The 14907-nt window shown below is 43.7% G+C and overlaps 1 protein-coding gene across 2 annotated transcripts in view; it reads left to right on the forward strand.

Annotated features, from left to right (window-relative positions):
- Positions 1-14907, forward strand: part of LYST (lysosomal trafficking regulator) — a 736927-nt gene that overhangs the window by 694402 nt on the left and 27618 nt on the right. For both annotated transcript variants that reach the window (XM_040429442.1, XM_040429443.1), the window contains one exon: positions 5981-6079. In XM_040429442.1, the coding sequence (XP_040285376.1) occupies positions 5981-6079 (99 nt within the window). The remainder of the gene's footprint in view (positions 1-5980; positions 6080-14907) is intronic.

Genomic DNA, 14907 nt, shown 5'->3' on the forward strand with positions numbered 1-14907 from the left:
TGTTGATCAGGCGACTAATATTCATTCTCCCCTCACGTCCTCCGACAAAGCCCACTTGCTTTGTCGGAGACAGGAAGAAGGACGTGGGGAGGGGGCGGAACCGTTTGCCGGGGCTGTGGGAGGTTATTTCAGGATCAGGAGGCGTTCTTGGGATTCAAATTAAGGCGGGCTGGGCACTGCAGGGGGGCGTCACTGGGCATCGGAGAGGGAAAAAAAACGCCCCTCTGGGCACCTTGGAGCCTCATTAGCATATCATAAAAAGGGCTTTTTTTAATCAAAATGACTAAACGAAATAAAGTAAGAAGACGACTGCAGGAAATAAGGTACTTTAGTGAACATGGCGATGGTGACAGCTTAAAACGCTAAAAGCAGGTGAAAGATTCCCTTTACCATTTACCTCCACAGAAACCTGCCTCCTTTACAGAGACCCCCCTCCCCCACAGCAGCCCCCTACAGTGACCTCAACAGCAGCCCATCCCCTTAACATTGACCTGCACAAGGCCCTTCCCCAGTGACCGCCACCTACTGCACCATGCCCCCTTAATATAAGAATACGTAGGTCGGCAGAGTATCTCAGGATTCCTGATAATACCCAGGGGGCGCCACAGGGAGAAGTCTGTGTTTGTATAACTTTGTTTGATGTGATATCCAATATTCAATAAATAATCTCCAATATTCAATAGATAATAAATGATATCTATAGTAGGTAGTAACAGAGTATCACAATGCATCGGGGAGGATCGTATAGGATAAAGCTCAAGACACCTATACCTTCACCTCCCCCGCCGAGATTGCCTTGCAAGATGCACCAAAGGCTTCCTGGTCCCCAAAGAGATGACACCGGGGCTCCAAGATGAAGTGGAAGTCTTTATTAATTCAGCTCGACGCATTTCGGGATAATTCCCTTTTTCAAGCTATGTATAACAGACCTGGTCATACCTTTATATGTGTGTAACAGGCCTGGTTTAACTTTTTAAATATGTGTATTAAAGGTAGGGGCAGACATTTTAGGCATATATAAAGATATGACTCGGCATATTGCACATACAGTTGCAAGAAAAGGTATGTGAACCCTTTGGAATTATATGGATTTCTGCACAAATTGGTCATAAAATGTGATCTAATCTTCATCTAACTCACAACAATAGACAATCACAGTCTGCTTAAACTAATAACACACAAATAATTAAATGTTACCATGTTTTTATTGAACACACCATATAAACATTCACAGTGCAGGTGGAAAAAGTATGTGAACCCTTGGATTTAATAACTGGTTGAACCTCCTTTGGCAGCAATAACTTAAACCAAACGTTTCCTGTAGTTGCAGATTAGACGTGCACAACGGTCAGGAGTCATTCTTGACCATTCATCTTTACAGAACTATTTCAGTTCAGCAATATTCTTGGGATGTCTGGTGTGAATCGCTTTCTTGAGGTCATGCCACAGCATCTCAATCGGGTTGAGGTCAGGACTCTGACTGGGCCACTCCAGAAGGCGTATTTTCTTCTGTTTAAGCCATTCTGTTGTTGATTTACTTCTATGCTTTGGGTCGTTGTCCTGTTGCAACACCCATCTTCTGTTGAGCTTCAGCTGGTGGACAGATGGCCTTAAAGAGGACCTTTCACCAGAATAAAACATTTAAACTAACTATACAGACATGTAGAGCGGCGCCCAGGGATCCCCCTGCACTTACTGTTATACCTGGGCGCCGCTCCGTTCAACCGGTATAGCCTCCGGTATCTTCATAGTTAGGCTCCACCCAGGGGAACCTGCCGGCGTCTCATTCTCCCATGCTGTAGCGCTGGCCAATCGCAGCGCTCAGCTCATAGCCTGAGAGAGAAAAAAAACTCTCAGGCTATGAGCTGAGCGCTGCGATTGGCCAGCGCTACAGCATAGGAGAAAGAGACGCCGTCAGGTTCCCCTGGGTGGAGCCTAACTATGAAGATACCGGAGGCTATACCGGGCGAACGGAGCTGCGCCCAGCTATAACAGTAAGTGCAGGGGGATCCCTGGGCGCCGCTCTACATGTCTGTATAGTTAGTTTAGATGTTTTATTCTGGTGAAAGGTCCTCTTTAAGTTCTCCTGCAAAATGTCTTGATAAACTTGGGAATTCATTTTTTCTTCAATGATAGCAATCCGTCCAGGACCTGATGTAGCAAAGCAGCCCCAAACCATGATGCCCCCACCACCATACTTCACAGTTGGGATGAGGTTTTAATGTTGGTGTGCTGTGCCTCTTTTTCTCCACACATAGTGTTGTGTGTTTCTTCCAAACAACTCAACTTTGGTTTCATCTGTCCACAAAATATTTTGCCAGTACTGCTGTGGAACATCCAGGTGCTCTTGTGCAAACTGTAAACGTGCAGCAATGTTTTTTTTGGACAGCAGTGGCTTCCTCTGTGGTATCCTCCCATGAAATCCATTCTTGTTTAGTGTTTTACGTATCGTAGATTCGCTAACAGGGATGTTATTATATGCCAGAGACTTTTGCATGTCTTTAGTTGACACTCTAGGATTCTTCTTCACCTCATTGAGCAGTCTGCGCTGTGCTCTTGCTGTCATCTTTACAGGACGGACACTCCTAGGGAGAGTAGCAGCAGTGCTGAACGTTCTCCATTTATAGACAATTTGTGGACTGATGAACAGCAAGGCTTTTGGAGATACATTTATAACCCTTTCCAGCTTAATGCAAGTCAACAATTCTTAATCGTAGGTCTTCTGAGAGCTCTCTTGTGCGAGGCATCATTCACATCAGGCAATGCTTCTTGTGAAAAGCAAACCCAGAACTGGTGTGTGTTTTTTATAGGGCAGGGCAGCTGTAACCAACACCTCCAATCTCATCTCATTGATTGGACTCCAGTTGGCTTACACCTCACTCCAATTAGCTCTTGGAGATGTCATTAGTCTAGGGATTCACATACTTTTTCCACCTGCACTGTGAATGTTTACATGGTGTGTTGAATAAAAACATAGTAACATTTAATTATTTGTGTGTTATTACTTTAAAAGGCTTCTGTCACCCCACTAAACAGTTTTTTTTTTTCTTGGTTAGTTATAATCCCTATACTGCGATTTTTTCATACATACTGTAATTAATCATTTCGGTTCAGTAGATTATGTTAAAAACGTATTTTTTAAATATGCAAATTACCTTGCTACCAGCAAGTAGGGCGGCTACTTGCTGGTAGCAGCCGCATCCTCCTATCCTAAAGACGCCCCCTCCGCATGTTGATTGACAGGGCCAACGGACGGAATCGTCCTCTGGCTGGTCCTATCTGCTATCAAGATCTCGCGCCTGCGCCGTAACGGTATTCAGTCGGCGCAGGCGCACTGAGAGGACGACGCTCGCTCGGCCGCTCCATCCTCAATGCGCCTGCGCCGATGACGTCATCAAGTACACCCGGAAGAGATTTATTATTAATAATCGTTGTTGGTATAGTGTTAATAACTGTCATTTTTATAAAATTATTTATTCCCATTTCGTTGGTGGTTTTTGTGGCAGCATGCTTATTACGTACATACTTACCTGATTCGAGCATCCAGCGACGTCACCAGACTCTCCGCCTCCTTCCAGCGATGCCGGCGTCTTCTCTTCCGGGTGTCTTCTCTTCCGTCATCGGCGCAGGCGCATTGAGGATGTAGCGGCCGAGCGAGCGTCCTCCTCTCAGTGCACCTGCGCCGACTGAATAGCGTTACGGCACAGGCGCGAGATCTTGATAGCAGACAGGACCAGCCAGAGGACGATCCTTCCGTTGGCCCTGTCAATCAACATGCGGAGGGGGCGTCTTTAGGATAGGAGGATGCGGCTGCTACCAGCAAGTAGCCGCCCTACTTGCTGGTAGCAAGGTAATTTGCATATTTTAAAAATAAGTTTTTAACATAATCTACTGAAACGAAATGATTAATTACAGTATGTATGAAAAAATCGCAGTATAGGGATTATAACTAACCAAAAAAAAAAAAAAACTGTTTAGTGGGGTGACAGAAGCCCTTTAAGCAGACTGTGATTGTCTATTGTTGTGACTTAGATGAAGACCAGATCACATTTTATGACCAATTTGTGCAGAAATCCATATCATTCCAAAGGGTTCACATACTTTTTCTTGCAACTGTATAGTGACATGCACAGCAGAAATACTCACAGGCCTCTCCTACCCTGCCACACAGGACATACACCCATCCCCCACTCTCAACACACACGACTCCCATCCCCCACTCAAAACACACAGGGCTCCCACCCTCCAGTTCATGCATTTTTCGCTACCTTCCATGAAGGGCATTTTCCGTAAGACAGGTTACACTGCCATGGAACTAGCAATAATAGAAATAAGAGCAACTAAACTGATAAGCGGGCATGGAGGGTCTTAGTTTTGAGAAACTGTTAAAATAATTACATTTATTTATTCTTGAGAAGAGGCATCTAAGAAGGTACCTGTCAGGAATCATCCTGCTATGTCTGTTTAGTTCAGATTGTCTTGCCCTCAGGTTCTCCCTCAGTTAAGATGGTGGATTGTGTCTCAGCTTGGTGCTATCTTACTTCCTGTTTCACATTTGAACCTCTCAAGCCTGTTACTAATTGCTTGAGTATTGTGTTTTAGCTTCTGCTTGTGCAGTCCTCTTGCTTGGAACTAGCTCTCTGGTTTGTTCCTCTTCCTTCCGGTTTACCCTGCTACTCTGTGACATCCTGCTACCTCCTGTTGCCGACCCGGATTGCTTGACTACGTTCCTGTGCCGCCTGCCCTGACCCATTGCTCGTCTAGCCTCTGCTCTACTGCATCCTTCGGTCCTGCACCATTGCTACCGGTAACGGCTCCGCTTGCCTGGCCCTGCTGCATCCTCGGTCCTGCACTGTTGCTACCGGTAACGGCTCAGTCTGTCTGGCTCTGCCGCATCCTTCGGTTCTGCACCGTTGCTACCGGTTAAGGCTCGGCCTGCTTGGCTCTGCTTCATCCTTCAGTTTCAACCTCCTATTCAAGACTCCGGTGCTTCCTGTGTACAGGCCTTGTCCCTGTCATTGGGTTCCAGAAGTATTTCACTAGTATCGTGACAGGACCTGATTAAAGTATATATAAAATATAAATCTGTTCAACATAAAATCCCCTTGAAAGAATGAAGGGACACTGCCTCCTTTTGGAGTAGGAAAAAGTTCAGGCTATGAAACTGTGGAATAGTCTACCTCAGGTGGTGTTCACAGCAGGAACTGTTGGTGGTTTTATAAAGGGATTACATGATTTCTTAGAGAAAAGTAAGATAAATGTTTAAGTAAATGTGTAGAATTTTGGTTTTCCACTCCCCTAAATTCATATCCTCTACATTCCCTTGGATTAACTTGATGGACATATGTCTTTTTTCAGTTACTATGTAACTAACCATGTAATAGACATGTCAGAAGTGGTGAAATGTCCTCTTTTAAGAGGTTTTCTCAGATTCTGATATTTATTACCTTTCCTCAGCATCAGTATGAGATTGGCCAGGGTAAGCTCTGCCATTGAAAGCGTAAAAAAAAAAAAAAATCTAACTCTGCAGCAGGAAAAGCTATTATTGGGTTAATTAGTCCTCATCTGTATGTTGTTCAAACTCTCTCCTTTCTAGAGCGCACAGCTTAGAGGCGACACTGCTGAGAACCCAGCTGTTTTAGTAGACTTCAGTGGTCCTCATGGCCTCCTTATAAACCAGTGATATTACGTTTTTCAGTCATGTCATTGAAGGAATGGGGCGGAGGTACAATACAAAGCATAGTTATCCAATGAACGTTTCTGTACTTGATAAGCTGCAAACAGGCCGCGGAGCTTACTGGGGTGCCATAACCTCTTCAAACAGCCATTCATGGGGGTCCCTGGTATCACACTTGCAATCAAAGATGAAATGGGATGTAGAATGTAATGTATAGCCCTCCCATGTGTCAACAGTGGCATTTGTGGCCTGAATAACATGACTTATGACCACCACTTACTAATATTTTTATTTCTTACACAGGTAACAAGTTGTGCTTGGGTCCCAGACAGCTGTCAGCTTTACACTGGCAGCAAATGTGGTGTCATCACCGCATACTTAAATCGTTTCACTAATTCCACGGTATGTTCATTTTTATGTTTTATTTAATGCATATGCTGTAATACAGTTAAAATTGAAGTAGCACTTCCACAAACATTTTTATTCTCCGGCCCATCAGAAAGGTCTAAACTTTGTAGCAAAGGTGATCTATTTTTTATGCCTGGTTCTAGTTGTGAGTTATCCACCACATACTGATCCTCAGCTGTGTCATGTCACCAGCATTCTGATTCTCCAAATGACACAGCATCTTATGTGTGAATAGGAACTCAGTTTCGGCATTCATTCCTATGAGATCAAGGCTTCCATAAAAATTACTAGAGAAATTTACTTTCTGTCTACACTTAAGACTCTGTGTAAGTTAGGCTACTTTCACACTAGTGTTGTTTTAATCCGGCGTTCAATTCCGACACCGGAACTGCCCGCCGGATCCGGAAAAACGTGTGAAAACGGATTACATTTAAATCCTGATCAGGATTTTGATCACAATGAAAAAATGCATTGGAAAAAGCGGATCCGCCATTTATGGACTTTAACTTTTTTTTCCCATTTTTCGGGTTTAACATGCAAAAGCCGGATCCGGTTTGACTGAACACACAGCGCCAGATCCGGCGTTAATGCAAGTCAATGGGAAAAAGACCGGATCCGGCGTTCAGTCAAAGTGTTCAGGATTTTTGGCCGGAGGTAAAAATACAGCATGCTACGTTTTTCTGAAAAGCCTGATCAGTCAAAAAGACTGAACTGAAGACATCCTGATGCATCCTGAAGGACGAACTCTGCATTCAGAATGCATGGGGATAAAACTGATCAGTTCTTTTCCGGATTTGAGCCCCTAGGACGGAACTCAGCGCCGGAAAAGAAAAACGCTAGTGTGAGAGTACCCTTAGTGAGTCACATGAAAAACTGAGGACCAGAACAAAGTGGATAACTCAGAATTAGAGCTACCGGTAAAATGATTGTGCATGCAGTGGGTGCCATAATCAGTGGGTCTCTGCATCTCATGTCTGCAACCGGCAGTAATGCAGATCGCAGGTATTTAAATGCTGAAAAACCCGTGTGGCTATCAGGGAAGCCGGTCATTCATTCTGATACTCTCCAAATTATTTCTAATTAATTCTAAGTCTCTAAGCTGACAGGCCAACATAGGATAGCAACAACTGAAGCTTTTACTGTAGTTCTATGGAAATACAGTATAAGCTGTATAAGAAATCTGAGTACTGCATATTGTAGCCTCCTAGACAGGCTACAAAAAAAGTAAAAAAAATAAAATAAAATTTAATCACCCCCCTTTCCCTAGAATAAAAAATACCCATAAACAATAAAAAATATAAACATCATCGACATCGCTACAACCAGAAACACCCGTACTATTAAAGTATAAAAATATTTTTCCCATACTGCGAATGGCATAATGGAAAAATATATCAAAATGGCTGATTTGTCATTTTTTCATTGCTCCTCTTTCACAAAGAAAATTGAATAAAATGTGATAAAATAATAATAAATAAATGAATAAAATGTCACACACACTCCAAAATTGTATCAATAAAAACTACAAATCGTCCCACAAAAAATTAACCCCCATAGCTCAGTAGACATAACTATAAAAGCTTATGGGAGGTCACAATATTGTTTTCATTATTAAAATGAAATAAAAATTATACAAATGCGGTCTCGCTGGATTCGTACTGACCTGGAAAATAAAGAGCATCAGTCAGTTTTACCCATTAGTGAACGCCGTAAAAAAAAAAACGTTTAACTTTGTCGGAATTGCGTTTTTTTCCAATTCCATTTTTCCAAATCCATTCCATAATTTGGATTTTTTTCCCTGCTTCCCACTATATCCTATGCATTATTAAATGGTAGCATTAGAAAGTACAACTTGTCCTGCAAAAAGCAAGCCCTCATACAACTATTCAAATGCAAAAGTAAAACAGGACTCCGGGAAGACGGAATAAAAATGAAAACGCAGAAACAAAGACTCCAGTATCCAAGAAATTAACATAAATGTAAGAAAAAGTTAAAGGTATTTCTACCTTTTTAGATGCGGTTGACTCATCCCATGGATAGTCGTCTGTGTTAGATCGGTTGGAGTCTGACACCAGGCACCTCCAGAGTTCAGCAGTTTGTGACGACCGCCATTGACAGAAATGGAGCCTGAGGGCTCTTCTTTTGCGTGGCAAAATATCTTTTCATTCCATTATGATTCAAATTTATTTGGGGAGGACAAGCGACCAAAAAACAACTATTTGAGCATTTTGATATTTTTTTTTTTCTATTACCTTGCAGTGTCGCAGCAGAGAGATCAGTATACAACTTCACCATATTGTAAGGTGGCGGCAGTGTTTTACGCCATCTGGCTGTTATCATCAAGGTCTCTTTGATATGGAAGAAATTAATTCTTGCCAATGTGTCTTAGGGTACCTCTCCACCCAGGTGTTTTGGCTTGGGGACCCTTTGCACCCTGTCAATTAACAGGTCTTGTGGGGCCAGATTTGGGATAAGCAGTGTAAGCAGCTTGAGTAAGATTTTAGCTCAACTGCCGTGATGTCCTCTGGAATGCCCCTAAACTTTGTTGTTGCGACGGTAGTGGTCTTCAAATACCACCATTTTTTATTTTATTGTCTCCAACTCATCTGGCGTGTCATTATGGGCATCTTTAACATTATTTTGTAAGGTTGAAAAATTCCTCCATTTTTGCCTCAATATGGTGGACTTCTCGGCAGAAATAGAGTTGATAAGGCCAGCCATGTCGCTATTTAGAGATGTTCTCAAAGCTAGCAGCATGTTTTTTAAAGTATCTAATGATGTTGGTTTGTCTGAGGTAGGAAAGTCAATAAAGGAGTCAGTCTCCAGGGAGTTGTGATGGTTGCTAGTAATAGAGGCACTGACCTGGTGTTAAGTGGCCCGTTCAAGCCTTGGTCTTTGCTTCATAGGGCTGCACGATGGAGAGTTTTTAGTGGAGGGCGAACCTTTGGCATTTTGTTTTTCCTGACGCCTCAAGCTCGGCATGCACCCTTCCTCCGGGTTTGCTGGCATTGAAGGCACCGGAGAGTCCAGTATTGGTGGAGGATCGTGATCCGGGAGAGGAGAGCTGGGTACCGGTGTGTCTGCTGGAGAAATGCTCTGTCCGTAGGTTGGAGAGGATGTATTACTTTGTTTCGGCGCCATCTTTTCTCTGGTCTGGTACTTCTCAAATTAATGTTACAAGTTGTTGTTCAGCTTGGGAAGTTGTCCTTTTGTTTTCCCCATGACTCCAGGACAATTACTTGCCAGATTGGGTTGGAAATAGCCCAAAAGAGAAAAAGGAATGCTGCTTTCTAGTCGCGTGGTGCAGCAGCTCACTATGCAGCCATCTTCCTCAGCAGCCTAACTACACCCCACAGGGACAGATATTCTAACTCAGACCATCACAGCATGTAACCATTACACATACAGGCACTGACACACATACACACAATTTACACACTCACATGCACACAGCATTGCAGACAAGGGTATCTGTTACCTAAGAAAAAGCTGTGGAGGTTTGCATCTATCATACTATAGAAACATATAACTATTAAAGTGATAGAGCTAAAAATAAAAAACATGCTGTTTATCAGCGGAGAGGTGTGGATGGATGTGCGAATCAAGTGTGCCCTATATTTTTGCGCCCTTATTTTAGTGGGAACTATAAATTACAAAAAGTGCATACTACTGATATATACCCAAAAGAAATAAAGGGGGTTAAAAGGTGTGATGGTCATGTGGTTCCCCACTACTTGATAAAGAGACAGACAGACAGTTTAAACTGACATTTTAATCAGTGTTTTTAAATAAAGTTTTTTGTTTTTATTTTATTTTTAGCTCTATCACTTTAATATTTATATGTTTCTAGTTGCTAATATCAGAGTTCCTCTGTGATCGTCCCTCTGGACAGCTGTTGGGATCCGAGTGCCCCCTCCAAAACTGCTATGGTAATTTTTCTTACGATTCCTAAAATTGGAATCTAAACGATTGTTGTGATGCTCCAAATTATAATGTTCCCTCCAGGGGTAAGGCTACTTTCACATCTGCGCTTTCCCTTTCCTCTATTGAGATCCGTCATAGGATCTCAATAGTGGGGGAAAATGCTTCAGTTTTGTTCCCATTTATTGTCAATGGGGGCGAAACTGAACTGAAGAGAACGGAGTGCATCAAAATGCATTCCATTCCGTTTCATTGTGTTCCCATGACGCACACAAAAGGGCTGCACTCTGCGTTTTTAAGTGCGTCATGGGATACTGATCAAGATGGATCTGACATTAAACACAATGTAAGTCAATGGTGTCGGATCTGGCGCCCATTGACTTACAATAGATTTAGTGACAGATCCATCTTGTTAATTTGGGATATAATCTGAACGGATGCAGCTGGTTTCATTATCGTGACAGAAGCATTTTTGCTGATCCATGTGGGATGCAGCAAAAACGCAGATGTGAAAGTAGCCTAAGAGTGTATGACCAGTCATGAAAAAGAATCACACATAGGCAGGACATGTGGAATACCTCTTCTGGTTTCCCTCCAGAAAGTTATTTCATTTATAGGAAAAGCCCTGGGTGTTTACATTTTACAACAGGGGTTTCAAATGAATCAGATTATTCCAACTGTTGTAACCAGAACCTACATGTCTCCATAGTATAACATCTGGAATCAATCAAGATAGCACTTAGGCGGGTATCCAGTGAATTCCTTTGTCCGGACACATCCAGTTGGTTTCACAAGCACAATACAATTTTTAAAATAAATGTATTGTGAGACATACAGAGGATTCTTGAGCAAGGCACAAATGCAAAGTATTCATTATAGAGTAAGTAAACTTTTAATCAAGTTTTTTTTTTTTTATGTCCCAAATGCCCTAAAAATAATTTTTCTAATATACTTTATTGATTTTACATTTTTATTGAAGATATTCCCTCCTAAAGCCCTGATTTCCAGCCTGCTTTAAATTCATCATTCTCCACACGCTGACTTGTCAGCGATGTACAGAGTATGGACTGTGCACTCTATCAATGGGGCTGCAGAGAACGGAGTACGGGCATGAGCACACATTGCTGCTCCTGCCCGTGCCCCCCGAGGTTTACTAAATGCTAGCATAGCACATAGGTACCCTGTAACAATGTGCTATGCCAGGATTAGCTGAACGTAGCGGGCTCCTGCCTGTGCCTGCTTCGCTAAGCTAAAAGCTTACATTATTGTGGATATATTCATGGATACTACACACAGGCTAGTGGATATACAGTATATTAAATCAGTGTCTCTGCAACAGCTGGGACAACACAAAAGGTACAGTAACAACAGTTTATTTTGCTGTGTTGCAAGAAAAATATGGATTAACACAAAGGGTAAAACGGGGGCCCTGTCCCCTCTGCTGCCCTGACTAAAAAGAATGAAAGAATGTAGCATCCAGTTGCACATGCATCCGGCCGCAACATTAATTTATAATGGAGTTTTGAAAAATTGGTGAGCGTTGAATTTGGCTATTTCTAGACCTCTCATAGAAAGGAATAAAGCGGCCACGCGCATGTATGACTTGCCACTCTATAATTTTCAGGGGGTAAGGGGGCCCCCATCCCCATAAATTCATTGGGGACCCACTGGTAGGACCTATACAAAGCTAACACTGTGGATAGTGGAACCTTGTTAACTTGTTTTTATCTTTTACACAAAAGTTTTTTTTTGTACATAGCACATGAAAATGAAGGAGTACACCCCAAAATATATCCCCCCTTTTCTCCTGACTTCAGAAATATCCCTATTGCGGCCCTAATTTTATATCTGGATATACAGCAGTAGCTTTTAGAACACCAAATTCGCTTGAAGATTTTTGCCCCTACAGCAGTTTACAACCACACATGGGTAGTGTTGAGCGAACTTGTTTCTTAAGTTCGGCGTCTAAAGTTCGGGTTCGGGTTTTCGAAGAATCCCGTTATGGATCCATAATGGGATACTTCGATAACCCGAACCTGAACTTTAGACGCCGAACTTAAAAAAAACCAAGTTCGCTTAACACTACACATGGGATATTGCCGTATTCAGGAGAAAATGGGTAACAAATTATTGGTTGCTTTTTCTTCTCTTACACCTTGTGAAAATGAAAAAGTTGGGGCTAAACCAACAATTTTTTGGAAGAAGCCCAAAAACCATTTCAACAAAATCTGCCTTCCAAAAACCATATGGCGCTCCTTCCCTTCTGACCACGGCCATGTACCCATAGAGCAGTTTACCACCACATATGGGGTGTTTCTGTAACCTGCAGAATTAGCGTAATAAATGTTGAGGTTTATTTTGCTGTGTTGCAGGAAAAAATGAACATAAAAATCAGCAAATTTTTGATCCACCAATAAGCCACTTTTTCTCTATTTTTAATCCCATATCACTGTGTGTGTGTTTTAACACCATCTGCCCCTCATAAGGGACAATTTTTGGAAGCTTTAGAATGACGCCATCAAACGTGCGTTTACCCATAGCTATTTACAGTATGTCAGTGTCACTCAGACATGATTTAATATTGCTGTAATTGCATTCAAGAGATTGGTGAGAGGGAAATGAAAAAGCAAAAACTTTTAAAACATGAACAAATAGAGATAACATGGGACAATCCGGGCGCCTGCAGTTCCTGAGGTACTCCTGCCTGCTCTTTCCCGTTCAGAAAAGATCAGGGCCTTGAGGACTGCCTCATAGAACTGCAGGAATTTCCCTGTGTTGCCAGCCCTCCGGGACAGCACAAAAGAGTTGTACAAGGCAACCTGTACCAAGTAGACCGCAACTTTTTTGTACCATGCCCGGGTTTTGCGCATGGCATTATATGGCTTCAGGACTTGATCAGAGAGATCAACTCCTCCCATATACCGATTGTAGTTGACAATACAATCGGGCTTGAGGACCGTTGCCGCGGTACCTCGCACAGGGACAGGGGTGATGCCGTTATCGTGAATTGTGGACAGTACAAGGACATCCCTCTTGTCCTTATATCTGATTAGCAACAGGTTTTCACTGGTAAGGGCACGGGTCTCACCCCTAGGGGGGGATAGGCACCTGGAGGGGGTGGGTAGGGAGGCCGCGTAGATTTTTCTGCACGGTCCCACAAGCGGACGTGGATCTGGCATCGAGGGACTGAAACAAGGTGATACTAGTATAAAAGTTATCCACGTACAGGTGGTAACCCTTATCTAGCAGTGGGTGCATAAGGTCCCACACAAGTTTCCCGCTAATACCCAGAGTGGGGGGACATTCTGGGGGTTGAATACAGGAATCTCGCCCCTCGTACACACGAAACTTGTAAGTGTACCCTGAGGTACTCTCACAAAGTTTGTACAGCTTCACGCCATACCTCGCCCGCTTAGAGGGAACATACTGGTGAAAAATGAGTCTCCCCTTGAAAGCAATGAGAGACTCATCAACCGCGACCTCTCTTCCAGGTACATAGGCCTCCAAAAATTTGGCTCCAAAGTGATCGATGACCGGCCTGATTTTGTACAGGCGGTCATAGGCAGGATCACCTTGGGGGGGGGGACATGCTGCATTATCTACATAATGCAGGCATTTCCGGATGGTACGTGTCATGGCCGTACTGTAAAGTGGGGTCTGGTAGAGGACGTCCCCACTCCAGTAATGCCTGACACTGGGTTTTTTGACTAGGCCCATGTGCAGCACGAGGCCCCAAAACGTCCTCATCTCTGCTGCACTGACCGGAGTCCAGCCACCGGCCCTAGCCAAAAAGGAGCCTGGGTGTTGAGCAATGAACTGTTGGGTGTACAGGTTCGTTTGCTCCACCATCAGATTCACAAAGTGGTCACTGAAAAAAAGATTAAAATAGTCATATTCAGTGAAGCCCACTGTGGGAATGTGGATTCCTGGTTGGCCAACAAAATCAGGAATCACAGGCTCAAAATGCTCTGGGGTACACCATGCAAGTTCACCGGTAGGGGGCTCCGGTGAACTTAACTGGTGGGCCGGAAAACTAGTACGAGCCCCAGAGCTGCTCATACTAGTGTGGGCCACAGGGTCCCTGGCATGGCGGTCTCCTTTCTTCGCCGCCTACGGGGCTCATCATCATCGCTAGATGATGAGGAGGAAGTGGATGACAAAGGAAAGTGGGGTCATCCTCATCCTCACTAGGGCTCCCGGAGTCGGAGGCAAGCTGGGCGTATGCCTTCTCTGCCGAGAACATCCGGCGGGCCATAGGGGAGTGCGTGCGTGCGTGTGTGTAAATCTTTATTTAGTGTGCGTGTGTGTGGGGGCATGGGTGTTCACGTACTTATCCCTAAAACAAACATAAAAAAAATAAAAAAAAAGCCCCAGTGAGGGCGATGCGCTAACAGTGGCCGGACGCTAAGAGTGCCGGCCACTGTCAGCGTACGCAAAAAAAATAAAATATAAATTGCTTGCGCCCCAAAAAATGTGGGGGGGGGGGCAAGCTGCAGCACCCCTGGGGGGTCTAGGGTCACACAGCTGTGCTGTGGACCCCAGACACCCGATTAGGGTTATGCAACAATCAAAGTTTTTTTTTTTTCCACTAAACTTTCCCTGAATATCCCTGCCTAACCTAACCTAACCTTTCCCTAAGTACCTTTTAGTGCCAGATGGCACTGTGGAGGGTCAGAAGGGGGGTGCTGGGCAGATATAGGGGTTGCTGGGCACAGATCCGACGCTGCTCCTCTCTCCACGGGCTCCGGACACAGAAAGGGAGAGGAGGCAGAGCCGCAGGAAGTTTAACGCTGGGTTCACACCTGAGCGTTTTACAGCGCGTTCCTAGGCGCTGTAAAATGCTCAACAGGCAAGAACCAATGATTCCCTATGGTCATGGTTCTCACATGAGCGTTTTACAG

Source organism: Bufo bufo, chromosome 4 (genome assembly GCF_905171765.1).
Source record: "Bufo bufo chromosome 4, aBufBuf1.1, whole genome shotgun sequence".
Lineage (NCBI taxonomy): Eukaryota > Metazoa > Chordata > Amphibia > Anura > Bufonidae > Bufo > Bufo bufo.